The sequence below is a fragment of the Stegodyphus dumicola genome, chromosome 10, assembly GCF_044657685.1.
Source record: "Stegodyphus dumicola isolate Sdum_Otavi_A_Nest chromosome 10, ASM4465768v1".
Classification (NCBI taxonomy): domain Eukaryota; kingdom Metazoa; phylum Arthropoda; class Arachnida; order Araneae; family Eresidae; genus Stegodyphus; species Stegodyphus dumicola.
In genome coordinates this window covers 120347579-120363202 of record NC_140777.1, presented here as the reverse complement: position 1 = coordinate 120363202, position 15624 = coordinate 120347579, and the positions used below count along the sequence as shown (strand labels likewise).

The 15624-nt window shown below is 29.7% G+C and overlaps 1 protein-coding gene across 5 annotated transcripts in view; it reads left to right on the top strand.

Annotated features, from left to right (window-relative positions):
• Window positions 1-15624, top strand: part of SCOT (Succinyl-CoA:3-ketoacid CoA transferase) — a 58134-nt gene that overhangs the window by 32515 nt on the left and 9995 nt on the right. For 4 of the 5 annotated variants that reach the window (XM_085825459.1, XM_035370747.2, XM_035370745.2 and 1 more), the window contains exons 6-11: window positions 689-795; window positions 892-952; window positions 5983-6090; window positions 7067-7175; window positions 8475-8569; window positions 9016-9137. In XM_085825459.1, the coding sequence (XP_085681585.1) occupies window positions 689-795; window positions 892-952; window positions 5983-6090; window positions 7067-7175; window positions 8475-8569; window positions 9016-9137 (602 nt within the window). The remainder of the gene's footprint in view (window positions 1-688; window positions 796-891; window positions 953-5982; window positions 6091-7066; window positions 7176-8474; window positions 8570-9015; window positions 9138-15624) is intronic. The other variant, XM_035370748.2, reaches the window with a different exon arrangement.

Here is a 15624-nt window from a genome sequence, read left to right as displayed (position 1 = left end):
GTATGATGGACATCGGATCATGCTTTCGCTTTGTAGATCCTTTTGTAGCTCCAGAATCGGAAATTATTTTTGACATAATCGAAAGTTCAAGCTTGCTTTTATAAAATTGCTCTAAAAGTCTTCCAAAAATAATAAGCCGGATCCAATTCGAAGATTAAGGAACAACGCAATCTGCAACATTAACTGAAATAGATAATTTTAGCTTAGCTTATACTGTCCGTTATACATTAAACGTGCATGCATAAACGTATTAGGTGCATGCGTAAAGGTATTATGCGTATGCATTAACGCATTATGCGTTGATGCATGCACAGAAAGTTTGTAGCTTTGAGGTCCAGATTAAAGACTTTTGACTGTGTGCGTAATTATGCTTTACGCATGCGCGCATTGAAAGAAATGTTTAATAAAGTAAACAAATAAATATTAAGCTTTTTTTTTTCCCTCGTAAATTTTCATACCCTTTAGATCATAATTGCTCTTTATTTCATAAATTACGGTTTCATATTTTTAATTTTATAATTTCTGCATGCAATCTTACCAGATTTAAATTGATGATCTATAATCCGGAAAAAACCCTAATCCGGAATCGCCAAAGTCCCGACGAGTCCAGATTAAAGACTTTGTACTGTATAATTTTTTTGTATTTATATAATCATATTGACTCAATTATTTAATGTCTAATTTTCAGGTAAGAGAATTTAATGGACAATCTTACATCCTTGAAGAGGCAATAACAGGTGATTTTGCATTAGTTAAAGCATGGAAAGCTGATAAATTGGGAAATTTAATATTTAGGTATGAATTTTAAATGTAAATGTTGAGTATGGCCTTTTAAATAAATATTTTAAACTCTTTTAAGTATTATATTTTTATCGGTGACGTTTTTTATAGGAGATCAACACCAAATTTTAATGTTCCCATGTGCAAAGCTGGCAGAGTTACTATTGCTGAGGTATTATATTAAATAATTCATTTTGATAAATATCTATAACTAATATGAGCTTAAAATTTTTGGAAAAAGTAAGATTTTAAATATCTATTTAAACATGAAGACCTTCTAAATGAAATTTTAGTTAGCATAATGAAAGGTGAAATTATTATTAGTTATTTAATAATATTAAAGCTTTAAAAAATTCTAGCCAGATTACTAATATGAAGAATTAGTGCATTAAAATTATATATAAAAAAACAGCAATGAGTTGCAGCATTAAGGTAAAATGATGTCTCATAAAAATAAAATGGTAAAGGAGAATAAACTTCATTAATAGTCTGTTGATGATAGTTAATCTAATTACATATTTTCATTTTACCTAATTGAATCAAATACTATGTTTTTCAATTTTAAAACATTAATAAACTTCCATTTCATATATTGAATGGCAACATCAGCTTATAAGCAGTACTCGAGATAAATTTTTGATTTAAGGCCCAGCAATGCTACTAAAAAACTGAAAAGCTAATGTGAACGTATTTTTCATACTCACATCGCACAAATAGCTGTAGAAGGTGCTGTAGTCTATGTGAAATGAGTGGAATCCAAAAATATAGATCTTGTCATTTGTTTTTCTGCTTTTTCTACATTGTTTTGTTACTTATAATGAAATGTTTTAAAGCAGTAGCTATGCATAGTTTTTAATAATTACATGAAAAAAATTTAAGTGCATTTTTTTTTTTATCAGAGCAACAAAAGAATATCTTCTTCACTATTTTATTGTTGGAAATTCATCTGTATATATACATTTTTTCAGGCATGCCTAGAAATACTTTTAAGATGATGGCAAAAATTTGTGTGAAAAATGATGTTAATAAATATATACCAAATTCACTTAATATTGAAGAGCTAAAATTTTAAAAAAAAACTACCCCTGGCAATTTTTATGAAACTTGGCATTTTGGCATAATTTGAGGCGTAGGATCAAAATATGAAAAAAAAAAATTGGCAGTCATTTCAGAAAATGTCCGATTTTGTACCTGTACTAGAACAATGCTATATATATATAAATCTGATATATATAGTAAGTGGTGCGTTCAAGACATGAAAAACGCAAGGTGAATTTCATCAGTTGGACTAATAGAATGGGCGATACTGAACTATGCAGAGCATGCACTGCATGCAAGCAGCCAAAACAAGGGACGTCCGAATATAGTTCTATTAATCAAGCAAAATTTTTTATGAATTACTCAAAATAAAACATATAATAAGTCAAATAACTATGCTCAATTTTAAATAGTTATTGAAAAATCAAACTAAGTCCCGAATTTCCCGATAGCATAAAATAGTTTAAGAAAAATACAGTGTTAGTGCACAGTGTGTTGGTCCAATGTCCATTAATGTCTACTGTTTACACATATCCTTCATTTGACAGCAAAATTCATGGCAGAGCCAGCAATACCGCAATAGAAAAGTTTTTTTTTTTTTTTTTTATTATTATTATTATTATTATTAGTGGCCCTGTGGATCGATGCGTAGCAAAGGCATCTTTACAAAAATATCTCATATGGTTAATATTACCTAAGACATAGGAGTGTTTGAATTCAATTTGCATTTGGGGGGGGGGTTAAAAGTTTTCAATTTAATAATAGCCTTACAATTTACAAAAAAAAAAAAATATGGAGAAAAGAAATGATTTTTGTGTCTTTGGTTTAGCAACACTTATAAACAAGGTTTGTTTTCCTTTTTAGTGTAAGCGTTATACCTCTATTAAAAGGTAGTTTCTTGTATTTTTATTTGGTATGAAATTATTTGAGAAAAAAATCTTGCAACTTCTTTTGATTAAATGATTTTCATTACAAAGCCTGTTTGAAAAACACTTCAATATTCACATAGCATTATTAATGTTTGACGAAGTTCTAAATTTTATTTTATGTTGTAGGTACTTAATGGTACTTTAGAACTATATTTTAAAAAAAATTACGTGTTTTATATGCATTTTTGTACAGCCCTAAATGTAACAAGAATAATCAAATAAGTGAATCAAGACGTTCACAACATAGCACTAAAAAACAGAAATAAAAGAAAACATATACAGTCAAAAGTCGTTAATTCAGACACCCATAATCCGGAATGATGTATAATCCGGACCTCAAGGCTACAAACTTTCTGCGCATGCGTCGCGTTGAGGCATGCGCATAGGCGTTTACGCGTGCACGTAAGACCTTTACGGCTGCGAAAATGCATGTGCGTGTGCACATAAAACGTTTACGCATGCGCATTTAATGTATAACGGATGGTTTAAGCTAAGCTAAAATTATCTAATTCAGTTATTTTTGCAGATTGCGTTGTTCCTTAATCTTCAAATTGGATCCGGCTTATTATTTTTTGCAGACTGTTAGAGCAATTTTATAAAAGTAAGCTTGAACTTTCGATTATGTCAAATAGAATTTCCGATATATATATACTAATATGTAAAGGATCTACAAAGCGGAAGTATGTTTCGAAATCCGAAATCTGTTTATCAATTTCGCGCTGCTCTGCGGATGGGGGGGGGAATGAATTGGAAGTTGATCTGTCAGCACTATCCTTATCTTCAGGGCAGATGTTTTTATTTTATTTGGCTTATAATTCCTTACTAAATGTAGTATTTCATCTCGATGTACTCCGTCTTTGATATGATTTAAATCAAGTTCCTCGTCATTATAATTCGCTTCCGATAGTGAGACAGAGGTTATTGAAAACGAAAAAATTTCGATTGACATATTAGTCGGTATTCTCAAAACAGCAATTATAGGACTTGAACAGCGGAACTTTGTAACTAAACAAGAAATTATGTCTGTGTAATAGAATTAAAGAGAAAGTATTATCACATGAAACTAAGCAACTTAAACAACTTACGTTGAAAGAAATTTTTAATAAAGTAAACAAATATATATTAAGCTTTCTCTTTTTGTAAATTTTGATACCCTTTAGATCATAATTGTTCTTTTTTTCATAAATTACAGTTTCATATTTTTAATTTTGTAATTTCTGCATGCCATCTTACCAGATTTAAACTGATGATCTATAATCCGGAATCGCCGAAGTCCCGACGAGTCCGGATTAACAACTTTTGACTGTATTAAAAATTAATCATGATCTATATATATATCCACCCGCTTATATATAAACTCCATCTCCTAGTTGAAGAGAAATTTCATATCATCTAATCCACTTACTGTGTCACCTTATTTACTATTTTCTCTCTGTTAGTAGGATTTATCTATCTGATGGTTCTTCGTAACACCTCCTATATGAATCACGTTTGAGATTGAATTGATGAAGCCATGTTGATTATCCATGGCTCTAAAAAGTACGGATTACTATAATTTGAATACATCCAGTTCTGTGACTATATAACACTTTTTTTTTTTTAGTCTTTACCTTAGTTTTTTTTTTTTTTTTTTTTTTTTTTGTTAAATTTTTTACAATAGGCATTCAGACATTTTCAGTTATCGTAGTACATTGTGTTGTAATGAAAGTTTCCCACCACAGCAAGTATCATCTGCGTAAATATTTCGTGTTGGCATGTTTAATCATATTTTGCCAAACGATTTTTGGCATTTGAAAGAGACTTTCTTTAGGACACTGTGTTGTTAAATTGGTAAAAAAAATATTGTTATCATTAAATGAAACTATCACGTTACCAAATTAGAAACATAATTTACTTCCAGTTCTCTTGCAAAAAGTTAGCTATAGAATGTCACCAAATGATGTGTACTAATGATACATACTAATGTTGTTACTGTGAAAGTTTCGTACCGGAAGTTCAAAAACAAGGACTATGACATCCAAGAAGCAGAGCACTTTGGCTGCCATACTAATGTTGATGAATCCCGCCTGTAAGAACTTGTGGAAGAAAATCAATATGCAACCACTCGAGAGCTTTGCTAAGGAGTTAAGACATTAGTACCACGTCCATTAGTCATGCTATACATCACATAAACTTGACGTACAACTTCAATCTTTGGATGCTGCATGAGCTGACACAAGCAGATAAGAACAGACGTGCTCAGGCCTGTACTAATCTGCTCAAATATCAACACAAGGATAAAATTCTAGTGTCACAAAGCACAATTTGACTAACAATAAGATTGTGCTTTGTACCTGGTAGGATTGCCATTGTGTTATACACAAAGAGTATCTGGAAAAAGGTAAAACCTTGACAGTAAGGTGTATAGCAAGACGGTAATCCATGTTGACACTGCTATCAAGGGAAAATGTCAAACTGAGTTTCGACACAAAAAGGTAATGTTTCATCAAGATAATGCAAGACAATATGTGTCTGCATTCACTGTTTGGACTCTGTACGGACTTAAATGGGATCTTTTACCACACCCATCATATATCCTGAACATTGCTCCTTCGGAATTCTACCTATTTTCACACCTGCAGCTACATCTTGCTGGTGCACAGGACAACCAGAATGAGGTTGATCTGTTTTTGGATTCATGGCCGCCAAGTTTCTGGCCCGAAAGCTTTGAAAAGCTGCCAAAATTTTGGCAAAAAATTATAGATTTGGTTGATGATTACTATTCACAGTAAAGGTACTGCTTTCATTTCCCCCCTAACTTTATTAAGAACGTTTTTTGGCAGAGAACTTTCATTACAACCAGATATAAAGATTAAAATATTGCGTGGAACATGTTAGCATTTCATTTTAAGTAGTATATAGTTACAGTAAAAAAAATATATATAGTAATATTATTTTGATATTTCTCCTAACAGTATCATATCCTCCTATTTTTACTCACCCGTCCCCCAAAAAATCTTTCATAATTTTTTTAATTTTGATAAGTGCAAAAATTCATGTTTAAAAAAACTGGAGCATGATTGCTCATACCTAGGTGGGGGGTAATAGTTATCATTTTCATGTGGAATGTTTTCTTCAACTTAAGTGACAAAAAGTAGCACAATTAATAATTCTGTAAAAGTAAATTCACAAAAGTGTTATTTTTAAATTTTTCAAAACACATAAGCAATTGTTAAAAATGTGTCAAAATTTTTAGGTAGAAGAAATTGTTGAAATTGGTGAAATACCTCCTGAGCAAATTCATGTTCCTAGCATTTATGTGCAAAGAGTATTACTAGGTAAAGCATTTGAAAAAAGGATTGAGGTAAGCTTAATATGCTTTTGTTAGTTTATTGTACTGTCTTTTAATAAGCTGGACACTAATTATTACCACATATTAAGTACCTGTATTTTTGTGTCTTGTTTATATTGAATATATTTTTGACAAGGTTTGAATTTAAAAATACCTGCATACTTTAATTTTTATATGTTATGTTAATTTTAAATGAAAGTAAAAAGCTTTGGAAATATTTACATTTCACATAAATTATTTAGAAATTAATTAGCATAATAAAAAGTATAACATTACTGTTAAACAAATAATACCCATATGTTCTGATCCAACTTCTATTAGTCCATGTATATCTGGTTCCCTCTTGATGCACGTATGAAAATCATGAAAGAATTTATATATGTCAGAACATACTATTTTTTTTTTAACCTACAGTAAGGTAGTATATATTATAGTACATTATATAGTGTGCATAATTAATTAAGCATAATAGCTTCATTGTGCATAATCAATATACATTACATATTACATAAACTACATTATATATTACATAAGCTACAGTATACATTACATTGTGCATAAACAATATACAATTAAGCTAGATTTGATTAGCTAAATCATATAAATGAAGCTTGAATATTTGACAATTGATAATTCAAAAGTGAGCCTCAGTAGTCATTTTTATTGTAGTCTATGTTGTCTTCTGTTATGAATAAAAGTATTATCTGACTAAAGGTCATAGTTATCTAAGTATATTAGTTTTGTAACTAAAAATATATATTAGCAGAATTAGAATAGTTTTATCTCTTTTGCCAGAATAATCTCTCTCCTTTCACAGAAAAATATTATGAATTTTTAACTGTTATTTTGATGTTCAGGATAATCAGTTTTGTTAAAAATGACCTGTTCTTATCCAAATGCAAAGAAAAAATGTACATTTTTTAGTAAAGTAATTAATTTAATATGTTACATTTTTTTTAAATATTTGTAATTTGTTACTTTGTAATAGAGATTAAAGTTCCATAAAAGTGGAAATACTCTTGCAAGGACACCAGCTGAGAAGAAAAGGGAGAAAATTATAAAAAGAGCGGCATTAGAATTAAAGGATGGAATGTATGGTATCCTTTTAATACAAGGAACTTGGATTTATTTATTTATTTCTAAATGCAGGTTGATTATAACCAAATACTTAAGGGTCTAATCTGTTCAGAGAATTTAGTAGTTTTAAATATTAATTGTCACCAAAATTTATCTGCGTTATTCAGAGAATATGAAAAAGAATTCTGCAGGAGGAGGAAAATTCTTGTTAACAGGCTCTTTATGGTACAATGCTGTACAAGAATCTGTTAATGAAACAAACCTTAAAAAAATTTTAATACTTATACCATTTACAAGTATTAGGAATGAAATCAGAGAAATAATTGTTACTTTGAGCTCACATTTTTCTGAGGGATATGTGGTCAGTGACTCATTTCATACCACCTGGACAGTGCCGATCCCAGACAATTGGTCGCACGCATCCAAATTAAAATTGGCCTGCCCCTTTTTATAGAAATATAGTTTGTTTGATAATCATTTCACCACCCTTAAATTTGACTGCCCACTTGCTGTGCACTGTCTTGCAATATTGAAGGGCAATACCATTGTATATGCAGAGAGCCTTGCATTTGTAATTAGCTATTGAATTGTTCCGTGCTTTCATCGTGTGCGAATTTAAGGTGGGAAATTCATTAAGCATATTATTTAACTATCTTGCTCTAACACTGGTGTTTCCTTTGTGTGAATCATGTGGTATGTTGAAATGTGTTTATTCAAATTAAATTGTATTTGTTTACTTGCAGTACTCAAAGTAATATTCTTTCTATTATTTCATTTGTAATGCATGTAAGTGATAAAGTAAACATTTCAGATGTTCATAAATTTAGGAAAAGCAGCAACCTTGTGTTTGGTATAGATTTAATTAAGATTCTTTAGATTTCAATAGTGAACAGATGCAGGTCCCTTTTCATCAGGAGCAAAGAAATCTGAAAGACACCTGTACATCAAAATCAATAGAGTCTTAATTAAAATGTGTGCCAAACACCAGCTTGTTGCTTTGCATAATTTTAGATTTTACATTGGCATGCTTCCCTTCTCTCTTAATTAAACATGTTTTTTTTTTTTTTTTTTTTTAGTTTTTCATAAAATATCTAAAGTTTCTTTGTAGTGTATCTTACTATTATAAAATACCACTAGTAAACCATTTAATTCCCCCCCTTTTTTTTTTAAATCTCTCTACATCTTTTCCTACATTTTATTTAATGTGTGTAAATTTTGGTCACTGACTGGTTAAACTCCAAAGTGTTCTGAACAAACCAACTATAGTTGTGATCTTCCTATTATCCTAAAATGATTATACGTACCTTAACTTGATTAAGTTAATCTTGGTATTGGTATTCCAGTTTTAGCAAGTAATTATATCCCGCCAGGTATAACAGTTCATCTTCATGGTGAAAATGGTGTTCTAGGATTGGTAAGTTGATTTTTCAAGACTGAAAATTTAGAAAATACGGTTTATAGTTAATATTAGTAGATAGATAAAAGTTACCATGAAATATTATTTTTAATTATTTAAGTAATGCTTTTCACAATAGCATTCCCTTTATCTTGTTAGCTTGCTCAATTATGAGCTTTGCTATTACTGATCAGTGATAATAAAGACTTGGCTCTTGTATCATATGAACAGAATGCAAAATTCTAATTGAACCTCACAAGCTAACAAAGCTGTGTAACATGCTGTTACTATAACTATATGATATCTGCTTAACTGTGCACACCAACTTTTTTATTGTTAAATTTTTGTTATTTAACCCCCAGAATTTATTTAGCATGTGCTATGCAGTTTTCGGATTTGTGTAATTTTAAATATAAGGCTTGTCGCAAAATCAGAACATATATTTATCAAAATGTATAATTTAGGGCCCATATCCATTGGAAAATGAACAAGATGCTGATTTGATAAATGCAGGGAAAGAAACTGTCACTGTTCTCCCTGGGGCATCATTTTTTCCAAGTGAAGAATCATTTGCAATGATCAGAGGGTGAGTAATATTCCTGACTGCCGAAATAGTTTGTTATATGTTTTGATTTTCATATTGACACTACTAACATAAACATTAATGGATTTTACAACACATGAAAAGGTAAACTAAGACAAAAAATTCATTTCCATTTTATTATTTAAATCTATTATGTCATGTGTGATGGATGTGTTTTCCATGCTAGAGCTTGAAATAGTTTTGCAGAATCCAGTGAGAGATGTAGACAAAAATAAAACAATTATCCTTTTTTAACTACCCTTTTTTTATTTCTTTTTTTAGTCCAAAGAGGCTTTGCTTGCCCCTGAAGGACTATTGTTTTCATTTTGCGATTTTGCATTGGTTCACTATAAATGTCCGTTTCACTTTTCAAACTGTTGCCATCAAATGTTAGAGTCTTGCATTATATTTGAAGAAATTAAATAATGAAAAATCTGCATAAATGGTATGTATATTTCTCACATTGTGATAAAACAACGGTACATATAGAACCATCAAATTTTGAATCGCATAATCCTACTGCGAATATTGGCATGTAGAAGCCCAAATTTGAAATTTAGAGTTTATTTTATTATCGATTTCATATTTTGTAAAACTTTAATGAATTTTTTATTAACAAACTCAAGGATTTCAAGGCGAGCAGAAAATACATTTTTATCTCCAGCGCGTGAGACTGCGTACTGGAAATTCTAAAGATATGCTTAATTTAAAACTATTTTGCGATATTGCTCTTGAACTGAATTTTATGGTTTAAGTGCAGAGAACGTGATATTTAATAAATAAAGGTAACAGACAAAATGTAAAAAAACTCCCCCTTTGGACGTAATTTAAAATCTGAAACCTTTCAGTTTTTGTTTTTTTTCGGGGGGGGATATATTTTGATTATTGTGGATATAGTTATTTATATAGTTCATGATAGTAGGTATAGATAGTATGTGATCCATTTTGATATTTAATTTTAGTTTTAAATACATTAGAGAATTTACTCCTTTTTTTTTTCCCCTCAAAATCTTATTAGTTTTCATATGAGAGGAGACTTGGAGTGCTGTTAATTGGAAGTGTTGAATAATTTTTTTTTTTATTTGTTAGTAGTGTTCATGAGATAAGAGCAGGCTTTTAGTTTGATCATCCAAAGTATCATATATGACTGTAATGTACTCAAGTTTAGTCCTCACTCTAGATGCAGTGAACAACAATCATAGCTCACGGCACTACCTATTTGTAAACATTAATATCAGCATTAACAATTGTATTAGATGATTAACTGTTGTAGAAAGTGATGTGTTCCTCAACAGCAATTTGTTCTTGCTAGCAAATAATAGATGACTGTATTAGAAAAACAAAGAAACATAATAGATGACAATATCCCTTTAGGTGCATTAAAATTAAATTGCACATTATTATGCAAAAATTTGAATGTTAATTTGTCTGTGATATAACACACAGGCTTAATAACAGCAAACTTAGCGGGGCTTAATAAATATCACTTTAATTAAAGAAAATAGTTTATATAAAAATATGAATAGTTTTTATAAATTGTATAGGCAAAGATTATCAAAGTGGAATAGCAAATAACTGCTGCTATTTGTGTACAGAACTTGTGAAATAAGAGGGAATTGTTTTTAATTTATGGAACCTGCATGAGAGAACTGAAGAAAATATTCAGACTGAATAAAAGTTCTGCGAAAATTTTCTCTTTGTGTTAAAGAATGTATACAGAAGAGTTATTTGAAGAATTGGTAAAACAAATCATTTTTGAGAATGATTGAGGTTTATAAGGAAATGCGTTGAACTTTTAATTACTTATGCTGATTAATTTGTGGGTATCCATGGTTTATCAGAAAATATCAGCAATTCAAATTGGTCATGTAAACTGCAAAAAGTGAAATTTTCAGGGCTTTTAAAGATGTGCCATATATTTATTAGAAGTTCAAGCAACAGTAATCCACATTAAGTTTTAGAATTTGTAGTGGTAATTTTGAAGGTTTTAGTACAGAACTTAGATTCGAATTGGAATTTGGATCATTAACTAGAATTGAAAGACTTTTATGAATGTGAAATGGCTCTAGAAATTCTAGTTTGCCAACAGAAAATGCTTTCTGAGTAACTTTGGCTGCAGAAAAATGGAAAATATGATTTCTTGAGCAACAGAAGATTTCTGCGTTTCTTGACTGCAGAAAAATGGAAAATATAATTTCTTGAGCAACAGAAGATTTCTGTTTCCTTTTTTCTTGACGTATGCTTCATATGCCTTAGTGGAAAATTTTAAGGCTCTTTTAGTCTGACCAATCTGCATTAAACCACATTGGAATATTCTGTGTATCCCAGGAGTTTGTATCCAGATTAGGATCTTTAAGTATGGAGGCTTTGAATTTTATTAATGGGAGAAAAAACAATGCGAGAGTTAAACTTCTGTAAAATGTGTCCACTTTTATAGGGAAAACAAGGGAGTGACACAGAATCCTTATAATCTTCTAAAATAAGACAATGCTTTTTTTGTGTGTGTGTTGAGATGAGAATTTTTTAACTGCTTATTCAATAATACCAGTTGGGAAACTTTTGTCAAAGGAATAGCTTTTAAGTAGTTTAGTTCGTGATCAATAGCTGACTTAGAGGAACAAACTTGAAGTATTTAGAAAACAAAGAATAAAAAGAAGCTAACTTCTTTTTATTAACTAAAACTTTAACTAATTAGATGACAGGATTCAAACTGTAGTGGAAGGCAAACAGATAAAAGTTTACAATATACAGTAGTACTAAAATTAGATGTATTTTGTGTAACCAAGATGTCAAGGAATGGAAGAGACTTGGATGTCTCAACTTCAAAAGTAAACTGGATAGCAGGTGGTGGAACCAAATGGGAAAAAACATAAAGTCTAGCGCAATTCGCAACTGATATCTAGAATAAAATATCTAGAATTTTCCAAGGAATTTCAAGAAGAAATAAATATAGGAAAATAAATAAAATTACGACACAAAAATTTAATTTTACAACTTTCATAGATTTTCAGTAACATTCACATTAATATAGTTACAATACAAAAAATTATATTTTACAACATTCATAGATTTTTCAGTAATATTTACATAAATTAATGAATAAAAAATATACAAAGGAATAATCTGAATAATAAGAAGCTATATAAATTATCATTAATTTTATAATATAAATTCAGAGAGATTATAAACTATATTAGAAGTTAACTATATTAGAATCTTGTTTTTTATGCATTCAAAAATGTGATCTGACGTATACCAGATTTTCCTCGCATATTTCCCCTCCCACTTTTTTTATTAATTTTGTCATCAAAAAATCAAGAGGGGAAAATTATGTGAATAATTTAATTTCTGAAAGACATGGTTAAAATAAGAACATAACAATTGAAAGGTGTCATTGATCAACTACAGGTAACTATCATAATATTATTTCTTTGAAAGAAACCTACATTTTAATAAGAACACATACTAACATTTACATTACAATATCTAATAAGATATCTTCATTTTTACTTCCCCATAACTTGAATCTCGTGTTTTGTTATTGTTGTCTCTATTCTTTGGACATCAAATAATCCATAAATAATTACAGAAAGTGAATGTACAGGCGAATCAGGGAAATTGTAGACTGATTGTTTGTTTGTGTTTGTTTCATGATGATGAGTCAGTTTTTGTATTAGGGTGGTATAAAGTTCAACAGGTTCAACAGGAAAGGTTTTATGTGATCTTTGCAGGTAGTTTGCAATGGTTTCTCTTTGTGAATAGGATAAAAATAGTCACTACATAGATAAATACATTTTTTTAATTTAGAGGAGCTCGTTCTCTTAATTGAAGAGGGAAAAAAAAATTGAGTACTGTTTAAATTTCCAGCACCTTGCACTAAAATGCCAGGGAAAGGAATACGGTTATCTAGCCAAAACTCTGTTGCCTCTTTTTTTTTTTTTTTTTTTTTTTTTTTTTTTTTGTGTGTGTGTGTGTGTGTGTGTGTTTATTTTCATTATTTTTAGCTTCAGAATTTTCAATAATTGTGATCCATCTTAATAAATAGGTGTCAGTGAGTTACTCTATAAACCTTCTATATGTTGCATATTATGTAAGTTGAAAGCTTTCAGTATTTTGTTGCTACACCTCTTTTTCCATAAATGTATGCGTTATCATTCTGAAATGTCTCTGTGGCACTGACCATTGAGCACTAACATTAATGTACTCAAACATTTGAGTCTAACAATGAGGACACTAATGTTTTAACTAATGTTGACCATGAACACTAATATTTGTGAAACCATTGAACACTATGTTTGAGTCTCGGCAAATTACTGGTTAAACTAGATTCTGATAGCACCCCCCATGTGTAATATGAATATAAGAGGGTTTCTCTCACAAAAGGCATAAAAGTATACTTCACTAAGATAAGTAACTGTTGCATATTGAAGTGGTGTAATAATCAACTAAACAACAGTAACATCTTTATTAGGATTTTCTTGCAGTTCCACAAAGATCTCTGAACTAATTTATGTTGCATAAAAATTTATAATAGTTTTTTTCCCTTAAAAAATTTTTAAAACCCCAGTAATGAAAACAATGCTTAACTCCTACTTTTGTAATTGCTCATTAGAGAGATTTGAATCTTGACAGTGTGAATGAAAATTACCAAGTCCGTTTGGATTAAGCATTTTTCATTAAAAAAATAGAAAAGACTTATAGGACTTGTATTAGACTTGTAGGAAAAAAGACTAATATGCATATATATTAGCATCATAATAGTTTTTTCTGAATAATTTTTTATCAGTTTAATGTGTAAATTATCGTTCAAATATTTGAAATTCTTCATTTAGAGCATGTTAATCCTAAATTGTTTTTGTTTTAGTAATTGGCAGTCATTTCTTTGTAGCAAGTACATGTATATAAAACTTCATTCTAGCAGGTAAACATGATAGCCCCTTAGATATCATTGCATTGATCCTTATGTAGCATTCTTTGTTATATTTTTAATTTTGCTCCAAAAATGTCATTATTTGCTGTGATCTTAATGTTGGAAGCTTCAGTGTCATGAAGTCTCTAAATTTGAATTCCATTTTATTTTCTTAATCTAGTAATGATGTAATGACATCTTGCAATTTCAAACTAACGGACTTCAATAGAATTGAAGTTTTCACTCGCACACTTGCACATTGAAAAAAAAAAAAAAAATTTCCCCTTAAATTTTTGTCTCAATTCTTAAAAATAGTTTTAAAAAAAATGTTAGGAATTTTTTTAAATTACTTAAGAAGAACAAAGGAGAACATAGGAATAATATTTATTTATTCAGATATTGGTTGCATTTTGGAAATTCTTAATGTTTTGGATGTCATAATTATGTCATAAGAACTACTAAAAAAAGTGAAAAAAATGAAAGAATAACAGTAAACTAGTAAAAAGTCTGCATATTCCAATGATTTATTGTTGTTCCTTCACTTTTTTCATTGCACTCTTTTTAGTGGTTTTTATTGAATTTTTTAACATTGGAATATCTTATAATCTTCACTGTTCTGTTCTTCCTACAGCTATTTTTTCTTCTCTTAAGATCTGAATGTCTTTAAACACAAGTAATGTTTTCAATGAATATATATGAGTGCTGTCACTCTTTCATTTGCAGAAAATCCTTGCTTTATTATAGCAGGAATCAGCTTCCTTCCCCAGATGCATGAAATAAATAGCATTAAGCTTTCAACTTTTCTTAGTTTTTGCTTTGAAATTCACTGCATCAGAACTCACAAGTTTCTTCCAAAAGCTCACAAATATTTCATTTTCATGTGCAAAAACTCCCTCTTGCTAACTCAAGACAAGACAATCTGCTTGGCAGATAACCTATCTCTGGATGATTGAGAATTCAATGTCTGTGACTAAGCATACAAAAATTAATGGATTTGATGAAATGCATAGTAATAGTCAGCATTCAGTTTACTCTGCTGTATATTATAAATGCAACAAATTAGTGTTTTAAATGTAGTATGACACAGAAACATTTATTATAACGTATGTTAATGTCTTCAACTTTCTGTACTTCCTACAAATTTGATTTTAGGTGTTTTGTATTAATGGATTTGATGAAATATAGAAATATTCAGCTTTTGGTTTACTCTGCTATGTATTATAAATGCAACAAATTACTGTTTTAAATGTAGTATGACACAGAAACATTTGTTATTATGTATGTTAATAATGTAAACATAGGAAGAACTTTCTGTACTTCCTGTATTGATTTTAGATATTTTATATGAATGCAGTGAAAACAAAAAAAATTGTCTTGTCTTGGAGCTTTCATAAATTTGATGATGTGCATTATCACTAAGTTTGATTTAAAATAAATCAGACTGTGTTTATTATTTGGTTATTGTTATGACCGATTGTTACATATGTCATTGATTAAATTCCTCATATTCTTCATGTCTTTCTCTAGAAATAAGTCAAATTATTTTTATTCTACTTCATAATGCATTTGACTTACTTATTT